The 17,654-nt window shown below is 44.5% G+C and overlaps 1 protein-coding gene across 1 annotated transcript in view; it reads right to left on the bottom strand.

Moving 5' to 3' along the window:
• Positions 1-17,654, bottom strand: part of BRINP1 (BMP/retinoic acid inducible neural specific 1) — a 112,372-nt gene that overhangs the window by 72,673 nt on the left and 22,045 nt on the right. The window contains exon 2 of the mRNA XM_033137237.1: positions 1,381-1,648. Coding sequence (XP_032993128.1) covers positions 1,381-1,598 — 218 coding nt within the window. The 5' untranslated portion in view covers positions 1,599-1,648. The remainder of the gene's footprint in view (positions 1-1,380; positions 1,649-17,654) is intronic.

The raw sequence follows: 17,654 nt of genomic DNA, 5'->3' as shown, positions 1-17,654 counted from the left end.
CTCGCTGATTCGCATAAGTGTTGCTCTCTAATCCTGGCAAGACTTATATGTGAGTAAACTTTACTTTTTTATTATTTGCAAGGGATTTCTTTGTTAAAAGGGAAACAGAGAAGGAAGATGGTCCAAGTCTACCAAAGCAAATTTGAATGTCATAGTTGTTCTAGGTTATACAACCTTGTCTCCAAAAGCTTCTAAAGGTAAGCTATGCACAGATGGTGATTTAAAAAAAAACTGCTGAAATAAGTATTTGCATTCTTACACAAGTAAGAATCTGTTGTATTATGGGGGGGAGGGGACTTACCTGTCTTTTCTCTAAACTAAAAAGCTTCAAAAATCCTTCCATTATGAAGGAATTCAATACACAGAGAAAGAATTGCAGGGAGGGGCATCATAATTCAGACCCCACATCACTGGCATAACAAATATTTCATACCACCCAGAACAGCACGGAACTCACACCAACTCCCGTGAATGTACCATGCCTTCTGAAAGCAAATCCTCTTCCATTCTCCGTGTCTGACACAAGGTTCAAGTTCTCCATAAAATATCACATTATAAAACAATGCATTGATTCTCTAGCCGCATTTGACATGTCAATTGACATTTGCTTGGTTATTTATTTACTTGGTTTAGATGGTTTACTTATTTGCTTCTTTGAGCACTTACACCTAGCAAAGTTTGAGGTGGCTTCCAATTTATATCTCAACAAAATTAAAAACCAACCCTAACAATAAAAGTAAGCAATCAGCAGTAAATGGGGTGGGAAGAGTATCATAAAGCAAAATCATAAAGGGGTTTAATTTAAAAAAAAAAAACAGCAATAGCAGACTAAAACCATATCATCAGAGCCTCTGGTTTAACTCTTTGCCCTCTTCTATAGAGGTGTTCAGATGCTACAAGTGTACAGTCCATGTATCCATGTACACAGATAGTTGAGACGTACACTTCTACCATAATCCACATGTATCGTTCAATGAATATACAGTGGATGAATCTGTACACGATAGCTGAGCTGTGCAAATCAACAAGTGTCCACTCTTTCACATGCGTAGAGACAGCTTGTTCCTGTGTCCAGTGCAACACACAAACAAGCCTCATGTGATAGTCCTTCAAGAATAGTGAGCGCGGCGGTGGATGGAACTCTCACTTCTCACAACTGGGAAACTACAGCCCTATCAACGCAGCTAAAGACTGCATTAGCCATTTTTGCAGCTGGAATGCTGCCAGCCATATTCAGCAATTCTGAGCTCCTTTTCACAAGCCAGGCATCACCCATCCTCTAGTTTGAAGCTGCCTATCGTCCATGTGCCAGTCAAAAGACATCAAAGGGAAGCTATTGGTTTAATGGAAAGCACCCCCAAACAACAGATTCCTCCTTACCTGTATATTTTATACCGGGTTGTAAATCCCTGACGATGTCTTTCCACAAAGGATAAGTAGCTCCGTGAGTGGTGGAAGGGCCCCCTGTCTGAAATAAGCCAATCAAATTCCTTGGAGACATGTTGGTTGGTCGCAGCGGGTTGCTGGTGGGAGGGCTGTACTGTTATATGGTCCCATATAAAGAGGAAGTAGAGGAACTCAGCAAGCCTCCAGTTCATGCTTTTCTGTCTGCCTTTTTCTTCTCATTCTTGCTCCATTCTGTGGAGTCCTGTGTAGGTAGGGGAAAGAGGGAGTAGAGGAAAGGTGGGCAGGGAAGAAAGGAAAGAGAAAAACAGGGGCAAAGAAGAGTGGTTTCAGTGCTTGTTTTTAAATTACCAGTAGGATATCTGCCAACAGTTTCCATTGTCCTTATAACAGCACATCAGCAGTGCAGAAACGAACCTCAAAAGCTACAGCAAATGGAATGGCAGACTGTGTGTGACATGAGGCCTTGATGTTCATGCATGTGCACTGGTGTACACCTGAACTTCAGGGCACAATGTATCTGTCTCTTCCTCGAAGACTGCATTCTTGTGCATAATAACTCAGTATATTCAAAGGATTATTCTCCAGCAAAGTGTTCTCCAAAGTGTTCTCTACAAGGCTGCCTTACCCACATGTGCCCACATGACTGGATCAACCAGTGAAATTGGCACTACTACAGCTGCCACTGATTGTTTAGTGTGGCAGTGGCTACAACTGTGGAACTCCTTGCCTATTGAGATCAAGAAGCCACTTTCGGTGTACCCATTTCGGTGCCTGCTAAAACATTCTTGTTTAAACAAGCCTACCCAGATGCTTAGAAAGTTGAGGTGATTTTAATCTTTTTCGGTAATTTAACTTTCGTATGTTTTAAAGGATGGTTGTGATTTTTTTTGTTTTGTTTTGTTTTATCTTTTATCTTTTCTTTTTTTATAATCAAGCAGTATATCGTATTTTTTGAAATAAATAAACAAACTCTGGGTCCCTGGATGTAGCTGGACTGCACGTCCCATTATCCCAGGCAGCTCAGCCAATGGTCAGGGATGATGGGAGTTGTAGGACAACAAAATATGCAGTGGCTAGGCTACCTAAATGCCAGGTGTTCTCTCTGTTGTCCAGTAAGGGCATTAAGATCAACATATAGGCCCTAGTTAGCCTTACAGAGGCATGATGCTTATCAGTTTCTTCACTGGTAATGCAGGTGTTGTGGAATGTGCTCCTTGCTGAAACGTGAGAGGCCCCCATCGTCACTGGCATTCCTCTTGCCCTGTTTACACAAGCAGTTTCTTGACCTCTTAACACAAGTATTTTGTTTTAATTACACAGCGGTTTTAATGGGATGAAGAAGAAGAAGAAGAAGAAGAAGAAGAAGAAGAAGAAGAAGAAGAGTTTGGATTTGATATCCCGCTTGATCACTACCTGAAGGAGTCTCAAAGCGGCTCACATTCTCCCTTCCCTTCCTCCCCCACAACAAACACTCTGTGAGGTGAGTGGGGCTGAGAGACTTCAGAGAAGTGTGACTAGCCCAAGGTCACCCAGCAGCTGCATGTGGAGGAGCAGAGGCACGAACCCGGTTCCCCAGATTACGAGTCTACTGCTCTTAACCACCACACTCACACTGGGATCGTTTTTGTTGCTCATTTCAACACTGGTGGTTTGCATTTTAATGTTTTAATCATAGAACTGTAGTTGGAAGAGATACTAAGGATCATCTAATCCAGGAGTCACCAACCTAAGGCACATGGACAACAAGCGGCCCACAGAGGTCGTTTGACCAGCCCACGAGCCACCCCCGAACTAAGCCGCCTGCTCACGTGCTGCACTAAACCAGTGCAGCGCAAGGCGGGGACTTGCTTCTGTGGTGGCAAAAATCACGTGTGTGCATGCGTGACAGAAGGATCTCCATGGGACCGATCCGGCCCAGGCAAGATAAACCTTGCCGCCCCCTGATCTAATCCAATCACCCTGCAATGCAGCACCCATGACTTAAGTATCTAAAACTTAAGCATTTGCTTAAAAAACCTCCAATGAAGGAGAGTCCTTCGAGGGACTTGGTTCCACTGTCGAACAGCTCTTACTGTCAGAAAGCCCTTCCTGAGAGTTCAAAGAATAGAATTGTAGAGTTGTTAGGGTACACCAAGGGTCATCTAGTCCAACCCCCTGCAACGGTGAAATCTCAGCTAAAGCATCCATGACTGATGGCCATCCAACCTCTGCTTTGAAACCTCCAAAGAAGGAGAGTCCACAACCTCTCATGGGAGTTTGTTCCACTGCAAAACAGTTCTTACTGTCAGAAAGTTTTTCCTGTACATTTAGTCGGAATCTCCTTCCATGTAACTTGAAGCCATTGGTTTGAGTCCTACCCTCCAGAGCATGAGAAAACAAGCTCATTCCCTCTTCCATGTGACAGCCCTTGAGACATTTGAAGCTGGTTATCATATCTCCTCACAGTCTCCTCTTCTCCAGCCTAAACATACCCAACTCCCTCAACCGTTCCTCAAAATGCTTGGTTTCGAGACCCTTGATCATCTTGGTCACCCTCCCCTGCACATGTTCCAGCTTCTTGATATCCTTCCTAAATTGTGGCACCCAGATCTGGACACAGCACTCTAGGTGTGGTTTGACCAAGGGAAAATAGAGTGGCACTAACACCTGGACATTATACTTAAGTTGATGCAGCCTAGAATCATTAGCTATTGACTTATTTTATACTCCTTTTCACAAGCCAGGTGCTTCCCCCCCCCATCTTCTGGGATTGTTTTATTTCTTGCATTTTAATTATGTTGTATTTTTCATTCTGTGTTTTAACAATGTTGTGCAATATATATGTTACTTCTACTAACACCAGTGCTTTTATTCAAGAAAATGAGTGCCAGAACTCACCATGAAGTTGTTACAGTAAGTCAGCAGATGACTCGGGCCAGATTCCAATGCCCCTGATTATTTTACCCTGCATGTAAAATAAATGTGCCCTCACCTCCCTCATTCTCTTAGATTCAGGAGGATGGCTAGGGCAGCTTAGAAGGGCCCTTGCGCAATCATGTGTGTGAATGCAACAATAGATGCCTGGCTGGAAAGCCAAGCCCACCACTACTACACAGGGGACAGACTGAAGAAAAGGAAACACAAATTAGCCCCCCACCCCCACCCTCCCAATCATGGCTAGGAGTGGCTAGGTGCTAGGTGGAGTCATAGACCTTTTAAAAAGTATAGACTTGCACATGATGCCTAGCTTCTGTTATGACTTCAAATGTTCGTTTTGGGCTTCTGAGAAGTACATAAAGGCAAGAAACGGGCAGGGGGAGCACCAACGTACAACGGTGCCCACCTGAAAGGTGCTCGAACTGCACTCTGGTGCGCTCTGACTGAAAAAAGCACTGACTACCACTATGAATAATAACAGTAATAATGGCAGTTCTTTTACAAAAAATATCTGAGGGCACAGGTTGGGGAAACCTGTAAAGGTAAAGGGACCCCTGACCATTAGGTCCAGTCATGTCCGACTCTGGGGTTGCGGCGCTCATCTCGCGTTACTGGCTGAGCGAGCCGTTGTACAGCTTCCAGGTCATGTGGCCAGCATGACAAAGCCGCTTCTGGTGAACCAGAGCAGCGCACGGAAACTCCGTTTACCTTCCTGCTGGAGCGGTACCTATTTATCTACTTGCACTTTTTGGTGTGCTTTCGAACTGCTAGGTGGGCAGGAGCTGGGACCGAGCAATGGGAGAACACCCCGTAGCAGGGATTCGAACCGCCGCCCTTCTGATCAGCAAGCCCTAGGCTCTGTGGTTTAACCCACAGTGCCACCTGTACTACAGCAATATTCCTTAACTTTGGGTTGAGGCACATCTCTCCCACTCTCTCTGTAGTTTTAGATGGTTAGTTAAAATGCATCTTTTTTTGGCGATGTTTAGAGGAGAGACTTGATTGAGGCTACTAGTAATTTCCCTTTACTGCTTTGTTATGTGGTTGTTGTTTTTTTGAAATAGGATTCTGTTATGAGTTTTATGCAATCACTTTAAGAGACCACTACCTGAAGAATCAAAGTGGTGACATCCAAAGTTGACAATAAATGGTATCCGAAAGTATATAGAAACTGCCAGAGCCACATGAATCTAATGAAATGTCCAAGGTTTTATGATTGGAATGAGCGTAGAACTCAGAATCACTTTGAAGGGAGTGAGCATGCTAACTGTAAGCTAGCCCTGCACTGAGCAATTAAGAAACAAAATGCAATTAAGCATCGTCAGAAGTAATTAAGTAAATAAGTTGAGTAATTAAGCTTGTGATTTGTGGGCTATATCACCTGCACAAATGGATTTTTGTCATAAAAGAGAATGGGAGTTGGAGGGAGAGAGAGAGGGAGGGGGAGAATACGAGGTTACTCATCTTCAAAAGGGGGGGGGGAGAAGACCCAGGTAACTACCAACTGGTGAGCTTGACATTGATACCAGGAAAGGTCCTAGAACAGATAATTCAACAGTTGGTCTGTGAGAACTTAGAAAAGGATGCTGTGATTACTAAGACCCAGCATGGGTTTCTCAAAAAATAAGTCATGCCAGAAAAATCTCATTTCTTTTCTTTTTTATAAAGTTACAAGCTTGGTGGATCAGGGGAATGCTGTGTTCCTTGTTTTCAGTAAGGCTTTTGACAAAGTCCCCCATGAAGTTCTTGTAAGGAAGCTGGTGAAATGTGGGTTGGACGAGGTAACTGTTAGGTGGATTTGTAGCTCGTTGACTGACTGAACCCAAAGAGTACTTGTTAATGGTTCCTCGTCATCCTGGAAAAAAGTGACAAGTGGGGTTCTGCAGGGTTCTGTCCAGAGCCTGTTGTTCAACACCTTTAGAAATGACTTTGCAGTTGACACCAAACTGGGAGGGATGGCTAATGCTGCAGAAGACAAAATCAGAATTCAAAATGATCTTAACAGATTGGAGAACTGGGCCCAAGCTAACAAAATTAATTTCAGTAGGGACAAATGTAAGGTTCTGCACTTAGACAGGAAGAACCAGATGCACAAATATAAGGGACACCTGGCTCACTAGCAGGGCATGTGAAAAAGATCTTGGAGTCTTGGTAGACCACAAGCTTAACATGAGTCAACAGTGTGGTGCAGCAGCAAATGAAACTAATGCTATTCTAGGCTGTGTCAACAGAAATATAATGTCCAGATCAAGGGAAGTAATAGTAGCACTCTATTCTGCCTTGATCAGACCACACCTGGAACACGATGTCCAATTCTGGGCACCACAGTCTAAAGAAGGATGTTGACAAGCTGGAATATGTGCAGAGGGCAACCAAAATGATCAAGGGTCTGGAAACCAAGACTTATATGGAGTGCTTGAAGGAGCTAGGTATGTAGCCTGGAAAAGAAGAGATTGACAGGAGATATGATAGCCATCTTCAAATACCCGAAGGGCTGTCACATGGAAGAGGGAATAAACTTGTTTTCTCCTGCTCTGGAGGGTAGCACTTGAACCAATGGCTTCAAGTTACAAGAAAGAAGATTCTGACTAAACGTACAGAAAACCTTTCTGACAGTAAGAGCTGTTTGACAGTGGAACAGTCTCCCATCAGGAGGTTGTGGACTCTTCTTCCTTGGATATTTTTAAGCAGAGGTTGGATGGATGGCTGCCATGGATACTTTAGCTTAGCAGGATACCCAGAACCAAAAAGGTCGCTACCCCAGATGTCTCAATTCTATTGCAGTTTTGTTGAAAACGGGAAAGAAACAGCAGCAGTTATTTCAAAGCTGTTGTTTCTTATCTTCGCCATTGCCTTGTGCAAACGAGTGAGCACCCTGCCCCCAGCTCTCTGTGCATGCATGCCAAAGAATGGAGGAGTTGGGTGTATGTGGAGTTGACCAAAATTAATGGCTGGTTTGCAAGTCAAGTCAGTATTGGTGGACTCCTGATCACGGTTAGAGGTCATCTGCATACACAGGGACACAAAATGCCAGCACATGGCTTTCTACCTATCTACATGCTGGGGGGCCACGTGCGTTACTCCTCAGAAGACTGGCCTCATTATGGGCTAAACTTCATGTGCCGGAGAGGCACAATCAAATTGTTGTCATTGCATCTGGTTTGGCCCTGAGCAGATGAATGACTGTCAGTTAGTGTAGCCTGCTCATGTTCTACAGGTAAAGAGGGAGATAAGTTGATAGTAAAGAAAACTCGGGGGAACTCAGGCCTGGGGGACAAATGTATATAAGGGCATTGGAACTCTCCAAAAGCCATGCCACTCACTGACACTTTCCCATGCCCCTCCCCCACCCCACCTGTTGGTTTATCCACGCAAGGTAGGATCAGAAACCATGAATTGACCTTCAGTTCTTTGAGTGAACTAAAGTTTAAATGAACCCTGTTTAGATGAACAATGCAGTGTGTTTCATTTCAAATGGAAGTGAATGCTTCTGATATCCTTGCAACTATACCAGAGAAGACTTGAGGGAGGGGGGGTGCACAAGCCTGAGACTTGTGCATGTAACACTAAACTATGATTTAGCATTATATCCAAGCCCTGTCCAAAGGTCAGTGTTGGTGCTGACCTTTAAAGCCCTAAATGGCTTTGGTCCAATATATCTGAAGGAGTGTATCCACCCCATCAATCTACCCAGACACTGGACCTTCTGGCAGTTCCCTCACTGTGAGAAGCCAAGTTACAGGGAACCAGGCAGAGGGCCTTCTCGGTAGTGGCACCCGCCCTGTGGAACGCCATCCCACCAGATGTCAAAGAGAACAACAACTACCAGACTTTTAGAAGACATCTGAAGGCAGCCCTGTTTAGGGAAGCTTTTAATGTTTGATGAATTATTGTATTTTTTTCTTTTTTTATTGAAGATTTTCTTGATTTACATAAGTGTGTTCAATGTCTCTCTTGTATTTTTTCCATGTAACATTTTTACAAATCTGTTTTGGTTATTGAGACATTAGGGAGAGAAGGGGGGAAAGAGGTGGGTGGGTTGGGGGGATGGGTGAGGTGGGGTTTCTATTTTCCTTTGAATTATTGTATTTTAACGTTTTGTTGGAAGCTGCCCAGAGTGGCTAGGGAGACCCAGCCAGATGGGCGGGGTATAATTAATTAATTAATTAATTAATATTATTCCATGGTGGGTTATTGAAATGGCTATTGGCTATTGATCGTGTTTAGGTGAATTACTGATCCAGGCCTGAGATTCCCACCTTCGCATTAAGTCTTGAAACACCAGGTCAGTGCTCCTCCACATAAAATGCTCCCTTTCAGAGGGTCATTACAAAGCTCTTGTTTCATATTCCAGGTCCGCCCTTGGCTCCTAACATCAGACTTAGATGTCTGTTCCCCTTCGAACAAGATGTTCTCTCACTTTCCCAGCCTCACATAACCTGTTCTTGCTAGAGTTGGGGGAATCAGAGATTATAAAACTCGATAATGAAACAAGCTGCCTCTCACTTCACGTTCACACACAATTAGTCTATGTACGGTTGTTCTTATTTTCATGTCCCACATTTCATAAGACACACACCCTGCAATGCACAAAAGAAGAAGGAGGTCACAGCTTCCTGTGGCTTTCACTGGAGAGAAACAGCTAACGAATTGCTCTTGGTAGACCACTTTGCTGCAGCAGTACTACCTGCCTTCAGGGCTACATAACATTCTGAAAGGTAAAGAATTGAACAATGAGTCAGCTGAAGAGCTGGCATTGAGGGAAGAATATAAGGTGGTCTAAGAGGAGGCTCTAATGTCAGCGGAACCTCTCACTCTGAGACTTACCGGTAAATCCAGTTCACCAGGTCCTATGGGATGACCCAGCTTGGATGTTATGCTTAAACCAGTGTGGTGCCTGCCAGAGGTTGTTGAACTTCAACTCCTTTCAGCCCCACTTATCATGGTCAATGGTCAGCGATGATAGGAATTGGAGTTTGACAATATCTAATGCGGGTGGCGCTGTGGGTTAAACCACAGAGCCTAGGGCTTGCTGATCAGAAGGTCGGCGGTTCTAATTCCCACGACGGGGCGAGCTCCCGTTGCTCGGTCCCAGCTCCTGCCCACCTAGCAGTTTGAAAGTACGTCAAAGTGCAAGTAGATAAATTGGTACCGCTCCGGCGGGAAGGTAAATGGCGTTTCCATGTGCTGCTCTGGTTTGCCAGAAGTGGCTTAGTCATGCTGGCCACATGACCCGGAAGCTGTACGCCGGCTCCCTCGGCCAGTAATGCGAGGTGAGCGCCGCAACCCCAGAGTTGGACACGACTGGACCTGATGGTCAGGGGTCCCTTTACCTTTAAAGAGCACCACATTGGCCAACATGCTAAACCATTGTTAAAAATGATGAGAATGAACCACAACAAGCCACAGGGTTGCATACTTCCCCCCATCCAATAAAATTGTGAGGAGGAAATCAGAAGTTTTTGCTCCCAGTTGTGAAGAGGAAATCAGAAGTTTTTGCATAATTACAGTTTCTTCAACCATCTGAACTCAGCAAACTGTGGTTAATGTAAATATAATTTTATTTGAAACAAGCAAACTTGAAAGCTGGCTTGTTTAAACACAAAGGTACCATTGACAACAGTTCAGGGTGGGTATGGAGAACCAGATATTGCTAGATTCCAAGTCACGTCGGCCCTAGCCAACATAGTCAATGGTCAAAGATTATGGGAATAGAACTGTAACAGCATCCAGAGGGCCACAGCTTCCCCAACTTGTAAGGAAAGGATGGGGATTGGCTGAAGGTCACCCAATGAGCTTTATGGTTGAACAGCCAAACAGAGATTTGAGCCAACAAAGTTTATCACTTCCAAACCATTGTATCAACTAGTTACATATACATACACACCTGCACACATACCACCACCACCAAAGCTCATTGTGTGCTGCAAGCAGTGTAAATCATTCAACCAGCAAGAACCTATTACATCAAAAATCACTTTTAACATGAGGAGAAGCTATCTGGCCTGGAGAACAGATGTGTTCCTTCTCAGGTACTTTCAAACTTCAGATTGGTATCCTAACCTTGAATTCTGCTCTGACATATATCAATCCCAAATATTAAGTGTGGAATGTGTTTTGGAGTTTCTCTCATTAATCAAGCTTGCTTTCTGTTGTTGTTTTTCTGTGTTAATCCAGATATCAGAATGTTCTTTCTCTGTGTGTGACAACAAGAAGAAATTGCAGTCTCTACCAGTAGCCTTTGCAAAATGTGTAACAGGATACAGGTGTTGCGAAGGGGCAAGGTGCAGAACAGAAGTGGAAAAGATGGAGTTTGTATTGATTCTTGGCCCATGCATAGAAATATGCCCTCCAAGAGCCAGGACAGGTGTACTGTACTTCTGTGAAACACTGAAGGTGTTAGGGTCAATTCAGTTACAATGTTCCCCAACTGTTGGAGTCTGCAAGCAAGTTTGAAAAGACAGGAGAGCCATTGCCACTTTAAATTAAACTGTGCCATTTAATGTGTGCATGTGTGCACGTGCACACGGGAGTTAATGAAGCACAGAGGGCTAAATAATGGTGGCATTGTGTCAGCAGAAGGGAATGAGTCCAATTTTTCAAAGGAGACTGCTGACCAAAAATGATTGCCTTGGACTCCCTTAGTAAACATGATTTTTATTATGTAGTTCTGCTATATTGCTGGTTTTTGCGTAACAAATAGATAGGGTATGTAGAGGGGAGAGAGATGGATTGAAACCATGGTGTGGAGTAGGGGGCTCTTAATACTTTGCTCCATACTCTGGAATAATAAAAACAATAATAGTTGTTATTGTTATTGTTACTGTTATTTATACCCCACCCATCTGGCTGGGTTTGCCCAGCCACTCTGGGCAGCTCACAGCATATATTGAAACATACTAAAACATCAAACATTAAAAACCTCCCAATACAGGGCTGCCTTCAGATGTCTTCTAAAAGTTGTGTAGTTCTTTCATCTCCTTGACATCTGAAGGAGGGATAGTGCCACTACTGAGAAGACCCTCTGCCTGGTTCCTTGTAACTTTGCATCTCACAGAAGGCCAGAGTACTGACCGTACTGCCCAACTTCCAGAACATGCACTCAAAAAATTGGGTCTTCCCAGTAGGATGCCTGGAGCAGGCTAATGACTTCCTAAAGATCACTGCAACCCCCTTCCCCCCAAAAATGACCTTCACTGTTGTACATAAGAGAAATTTGTGGACAAGCAGTGGCAAGAACAGGCCCATCTGCCTTGTCCAACCAAGTCTCTGTTACACATGTGTCCTGAGTAGCCATTCCTAAATCCTCTTGCCTGCTCATCAGAGCTGAGCACCTCCAGCCCCCTGGTGAGCAGGACACGCAGAGGTTCCTATCGCAGAGGTCTCATTTCTATTGCAGTTTTTGAAAACAGGTAATAAACATGTCAAAGTGCAAGTAGATAAATAGGTACTGCTCCGGCAGGAAGGTAAACGGCATTTCCGTGCACTGCTCTAGTTCGCCAGAAGCGGCTTAGTCATGCTGGCCACATGACCTGGAAGCTGTACGCCGGCTCCCTCGGCCAGTAAAGCGAGATGAGCGCTGCAACCCCAGAGTCGTCTGCAACTGGACCTAATGGTCAGGGGTACCTTTACTTTTAAGAAAAAGCAGGAGTTATTCCCAAGCTGTTGTTTCTTATCTTCTCCATTCCTTTCTGCAAACAAGTGAACACCATGCCACAAGCTCTCTGTGCATTCATGCCCAAGAATGGAGGAGTGGTGTGTGTGTGGAGATGACCTGGGAAACAAAATGCCAGCACACAGATTCCTACCTATTTACACGGACAGAGAGTGGTGCGGGGGGTGGGGGGACTTCAAAGATCATAACAGTGACCCTATTTTCCTCTGACACATCAAAGAATAGTTTTCATGGTCAGGTTTCTAAATGTGAAAGAAATGGGCTACTGTCATGCACACAACATTACACTAAGGAATGACCATAGAACAGATGCTTTGCATGTAGAAGGTTCCTGACTTCTGTATGTTCCTGTAGTATTCAACACCTTCATGCAATGGATTTGGTCAGGGGCTCATATGGACATGGAAATTGTAATGCTCAGACAGTGGTCGTTGGTATGTGTCCAAATATGCAAGAAGAGAAAGGGGGTGGCAGAATGAAGCCAATATGCATAAGTACATAGGAATCTAGTTTTTACTGAGTCAGACCATTGATCTATGTAGCTCAGTATTATCTATACTGAATAATAGTGGCTCGCAAGGGTTTCAGAGAAGATATTCTCACCCCTACCTGGAGTTGCTAGGGATTGAACCTGAGATCTTCTGCATACAAAGCAGATGCTATACCACTGAGCTATGGCCCTTCCATGCAGCTGATAATGGCTGAAAACACCAGTGCACTGGTGTGAAAGGTTGAACTGGAGAGAGTATGATCACACATCCATTCATACTTTCTTGCAGAAAACATTTGCCCTTAAGTTCACTCCTAGGAACTCCTAGTGAACACAGGTCTTTGTCTAAAAATTGGATTGAGGCAACGTTGAACAGCCATAAAGTTATCCAGCTTGGGAATACGCCTGGGAGAAACATTGTTTTTATACAGGTGACCCATAATGCTGGCATGAAATCAAAGTGTACATATTTCAGCACCATCCATTCTTGATAAGGAAGATCATTCATCACCATCAAAAGTGGAAGGAAGAGTGTAGCAGCAAGGTGGACTACAAGGTCTTCATTACAACCCCATTAGCTATGGGGTGGGAAACCTTCCTCAGCCCAAGGGGCGACATTTCCTTTTTGGCAAACTTCAGGGGGACGGCATATGCTAGTGGTGGATATGGCAGAAGGTAGAAAGTGGGTAGGGTTCTCCCCTTCACCCAATAAACTACATTACAGAAAATCAGAGCTTCACACACACACACAAGGTATTATCGCAGTTCAGTAATACATCTTACCATGGCTGAAGTACTCAAGGAGGGTGTGGAGCAGGGCCAGAGGGGGTGTGGCTTGGGAAGGGGGCATGACCTTAGAGGAGGGTCACAAGGGACAGACAGTAATGCCCCCCGGGGGGGGGGGCTGCATGTACCCTCCTCACTCCTCAATTATCTTTTCCTGCGTCTTTTTCCTGCTTATCAGTTCTCTGCCCAAGCAACAACTTTTCCTGTTGAAAGTGAGCAGGTAACTCCAGCCGTGTCTTGGACTTAGGTGTTAATTCATCAGTAAGCGCTGCACAACAAGCCAGATGGCGGAGTATTCCCTGCCAGCGTGCAAGGACTGCTTTGCCGTGGGCATCTGCAACCCGTCTCATTGAATATGCACAGTTGCCTCTGATTTTGCAGGAGATGCCCTAACACAGAAGACCCATCCAGATGAATTAAACTCTCTGGAGAATCGGGCATGTCCACATTCGAGACGTCAGGCAAGGAGCTGTCAAGAAATACCCATTCTTTTGTCTTACATTTAACTGAAAATGAGGTGCAATTCCCTCAAAGCTCTGGGACAACTCCCACAGTGCCATGGGAAGTATATTCCTTTTCAAACTCCCATCAACAGTTTATGGCTCATGTGTTTCCCATGTTACAATGAACATGGAGGAAGGGAAGAATTCAGCAGTATACAGGGCTTGATTGGTTGGTCTTGTAGGATACTTCTCTTCTCTCTCCCCGTCCCCAAATAACCCCCCTCCCCCCACCTCACACATATATCTAAGAAAAAAAAGATAGTTACCATCTTGGCTTTTTAATCAGTGGAGGGCAGGTTGTTGTGTCCTGTGGGAAATTGTAGGTGTGGGTTTACTATAGTCAGAGGTGTATGAAGCCGCTCGGGCACACAGAGCAGCAAACATGATGTGCACCCGGGGGCGGGGTGCCGCTACGTACGAGCAGAGGATCCTGGCACCGTCTGTACGGTGCTGGAGCGGCACCACCGGCACGCCGCAGAGCAAGTCTTTTTACTGGGTGGCTTGGGAGGCGCAGTTGCCCTCTTCCTCCCCTCCTCTTTCTTGCTTCTCTCACTGTCTGATTATTCCATCTCTGAAGCTCCCACCTTCTCTACAGCTACAGGTAGGTAGCCGTGTTGGTCTGCCATAGTCAAAAAAAAATAAAAAAATAAAATAAAAAAATCCTTCCAGTAGCACCTTAGAGACCGACTAAGTTTGTTCTTGGTATGAGCTTTCGTGTGCATGCATGGTATCTGAAGAAGTGTGCATGCACACGAAAGCTCATACCAATAACTAACTTAGTTGGTCTCTAAGGTGCTACTGGAAGGAATTTTTTATTTTATTTTATTTTGTCTTCTCTATAGCTGTTTCCCTTTTATCTTCTTCCATCTGTTCAGAGCTGAAACTCCATGTTCACTTAGCCTTTAGAGTTCTCTACCCTTAACTATCTGTTTGACTATTTGTTTGTTTGTTGGGTTTTGTTTTATTTTGTTTTGTTTTGCTAACCATTGCAAACACTGTCTTTATCTGGATCTAAAAGCATGGCTGTGCCAAAATGATGCAAAATGACTAGGAACTCATTTGCTCTGCCCTCTCTTCTGACCCCTCCCGCAAACCTCAGTAGTGCCTCTGCCTCAAAACCTGGAGAGCTGCTGTCAGTCAGCATAGACTGTACTGAACTAAATCACCCAATAATATTTTAAAAGTCACATATCCTCACAGTTAATAATTCCAAAGTTGCCGGGAACAGAAAAAAAAAATAGCTATCCAGTGCCTGGGGAACCAGGAATGTTTTAAAATTCATCCAGCAAGTTAATAAAGAGAGGGTCAGACACACCTGACCAAGGAAAGAATTCCATAAACAGGGAGCCACCACCAAGAAGGCCAATGCAAACCAGGTAGCACCCAGCGGCAACATCACCAACAGAGAAACTAATTAGTTTAGAGAACTGATGTTCAACTAGTTTAGAAACCAGCTGGTCATAGGGCCTGATACGACTGGTAGTTTCCCATCAGAAACCTGCTTTTTATAAACCTGACATTTAGAGACCCGATGAAACTTGTCAATTTTACGGCCTGAGATGGTTTATACTGTAGAAAGTGTTCTTTTATGTATCTAGGATCCAAGTCATTTTAGGCTTTGTATGCTAGTATGCCTAGCGCTGGGACCCAGGTGGCACTGTGGGTTAAACCACAGAGCCTAGGGCTTGCTGATCAGAAGGTCGGCAGTTCGAATCCCTGCCACGGGGTGAGCTCCCGTTGCTCAGTCCCAGCTCCTGCCCACCTAGCAGTTCGAAAGCATGTCAAAGTGCAAATAGATAAATATGTACCACTCCAGTGGGAAGGTAAACAGCGTTTCCATGCGCTTCTCTGGTTCGCCAGAAGCGGCTTTGTCATGCTGGCCACATGACCCGGAAGCTGTCTGCGGACAAACGCCGGCTCCCTCGGCCTATAGAGCGAGATGAGCGCCACTACCCCAGAGTCAGACACGACTGGACCTGATGGTCAGGGGGCCCTTTACCTTTACCTTTATGCATAGCGCTACAGTTGGCATTAATTCTCCCAAGTGTCCACAAGCACTAGAAGGGCGGTGGTTTTTTAAACACACAAACAAACAACTTTATACAAACAAACAAACCCTGTGAAACAGAGGTCTTGCAATGGTTAACTAATGAAGAGCCAGTGATGGAAAACCCCAGAAAATGGCCTGAAACAACCTGATCCCGTTTACTGAAAGTCTTCAGTAAGGGGAAGGGTCATAGCTCAGGGTCAATGTACCTGCCTTGGGCGAAGAACGGGCCATGCTCAACCTCAGCATCTCCAGGTAGGGCTAGAAATATCCCCTGCCTGAAACCCAGGAGAGCCACTGGCAATCAATGTGTAGGCAATACTGAACTAGATAAACTGATGGTCTTTCATTGCTTTTATTTATTTATTAAATTTGTCGGTCACTTTATCCTGCCCAGCGCAATCCAAAGCAATTCTGTGCTCCACCCACATAGTAGTGCTACTACCAAGTTTCCCCACACTGTATTACACTTTTGGGGCACCCCTCTGACTGCACTTTCAGCATCAGCGTTGTCCAGCAGATTTGTGTGGTTTTGATGTAAATTCAGGAAATTCATTCATCAGCATCCTTCAGCCCATGCAATCTTTATTTCACTGTTCCTGCATGTGGATAGCTGGAGTGCCTTCTGTATGAATAGCTCCCGAGAACACATACAAGTGAACTGAGACCAAATAGATACATAATGCAGGTACGCTGCCTGTATATAGAGTATTGTATGTGCAGTAGAGGGAAGAACAGCAGCAGCCACGAAAAAGTCATCCATAGCATATATAAGACATTAGCTAATATATTTATTTTCCCTGCTTATTTAACTTATATGCAGAATTCATCATGCGAAAGGCTGGGCTGGATGAATCCCAAACCGGAATTAAGATTGCCGGAAAAAATATCAACAACCTCAGATATGCTGATGACACAACCTTGATGGCAGAAAGTGAGGAGGAATTAAAGAACCTTTTTAATGAGGGTGAAAGAGGAGAGCGCAAAATATGGTCTGAAGCTCAACATCAAAAAAACTAAGATCACGGCCACTGGTCCCATCACCTCCTGGCAAATAGAAGGGGAAGAAATGGAGGCAGTGAGAGATTTCACTTTCTTGGGTTCCATGATCACTGCAGATGGTGACAGCAGTCACGAAATTAGAAGACGCCTGCTTCTTGGGAGAAAAGCAATGACAAACCTAGACAGCATCTTAAAAAGCAGAGACATCACCTTGCCGACAAAGGTCCGTATAGTTAAAGCTATGGTTTTCCCAGTAGTAATGTACGGAAGTGAGAGCTGGACCATATAGAAGACTGATCGCCGAAGAATTGATGCTTTTGAATTATGGTGCTGGAGGAGACTCTTGAGAGTCCCATGGACTGCAAGAAGATCAAACCTATCCATTCTCAAAGAAATCAGCCCTGAGTGCTCAATAGAAGGACAGATCCTGAAGTTGAGGCTCCAGTACTTTGGCCACCTCATGAGAAGAGAAGACTCCTTAGAAAAGACCCTGATGTTGGGAAAGATGGAGGGCACAAGGAGAAGGGGACGACAGAGGATGAGATGGTTGGACAGTGTTCTTGAAGCGACTGGCATGAGTTTGGCCAAACTGCGAGAGGCAGTGAAGGATAGGCGTGCCTGGCGTGCTCTGGTCCATGGGGTCACGAAGTCGGACACGACTGAACGACTGAACAACAAAAATATATTTATTTAGCACTAGAAATACAGCCTCCCAGGTGGCTAAATTTCATTTTTTTAGCTTTTAAGCGTTGTAAGGTTTTAATTGATTGTATCGATATTTGGGCTATCTGTTTAGCTCCATTCCATTGTGGGTTATGTTTTTCCTTT

This window comes from Lacerta agilis, chromosome Z, assembly GCF_009819535.1.
Source record: "Lacerta agilis isolate rLacAgi1 chromosome Z, rLacAgi1.pri, whole genome shotgun sequence".
Classification (NCBI taxonomy): Eukaryota; Metazoa; Chordata; class Lepidosauria; order Squamata; family Lacertidae; genus Lacerta; species Lacerta agilis.
This window is presented reverse-complemented; position numbering and strand designations above follow the sequence as displayed.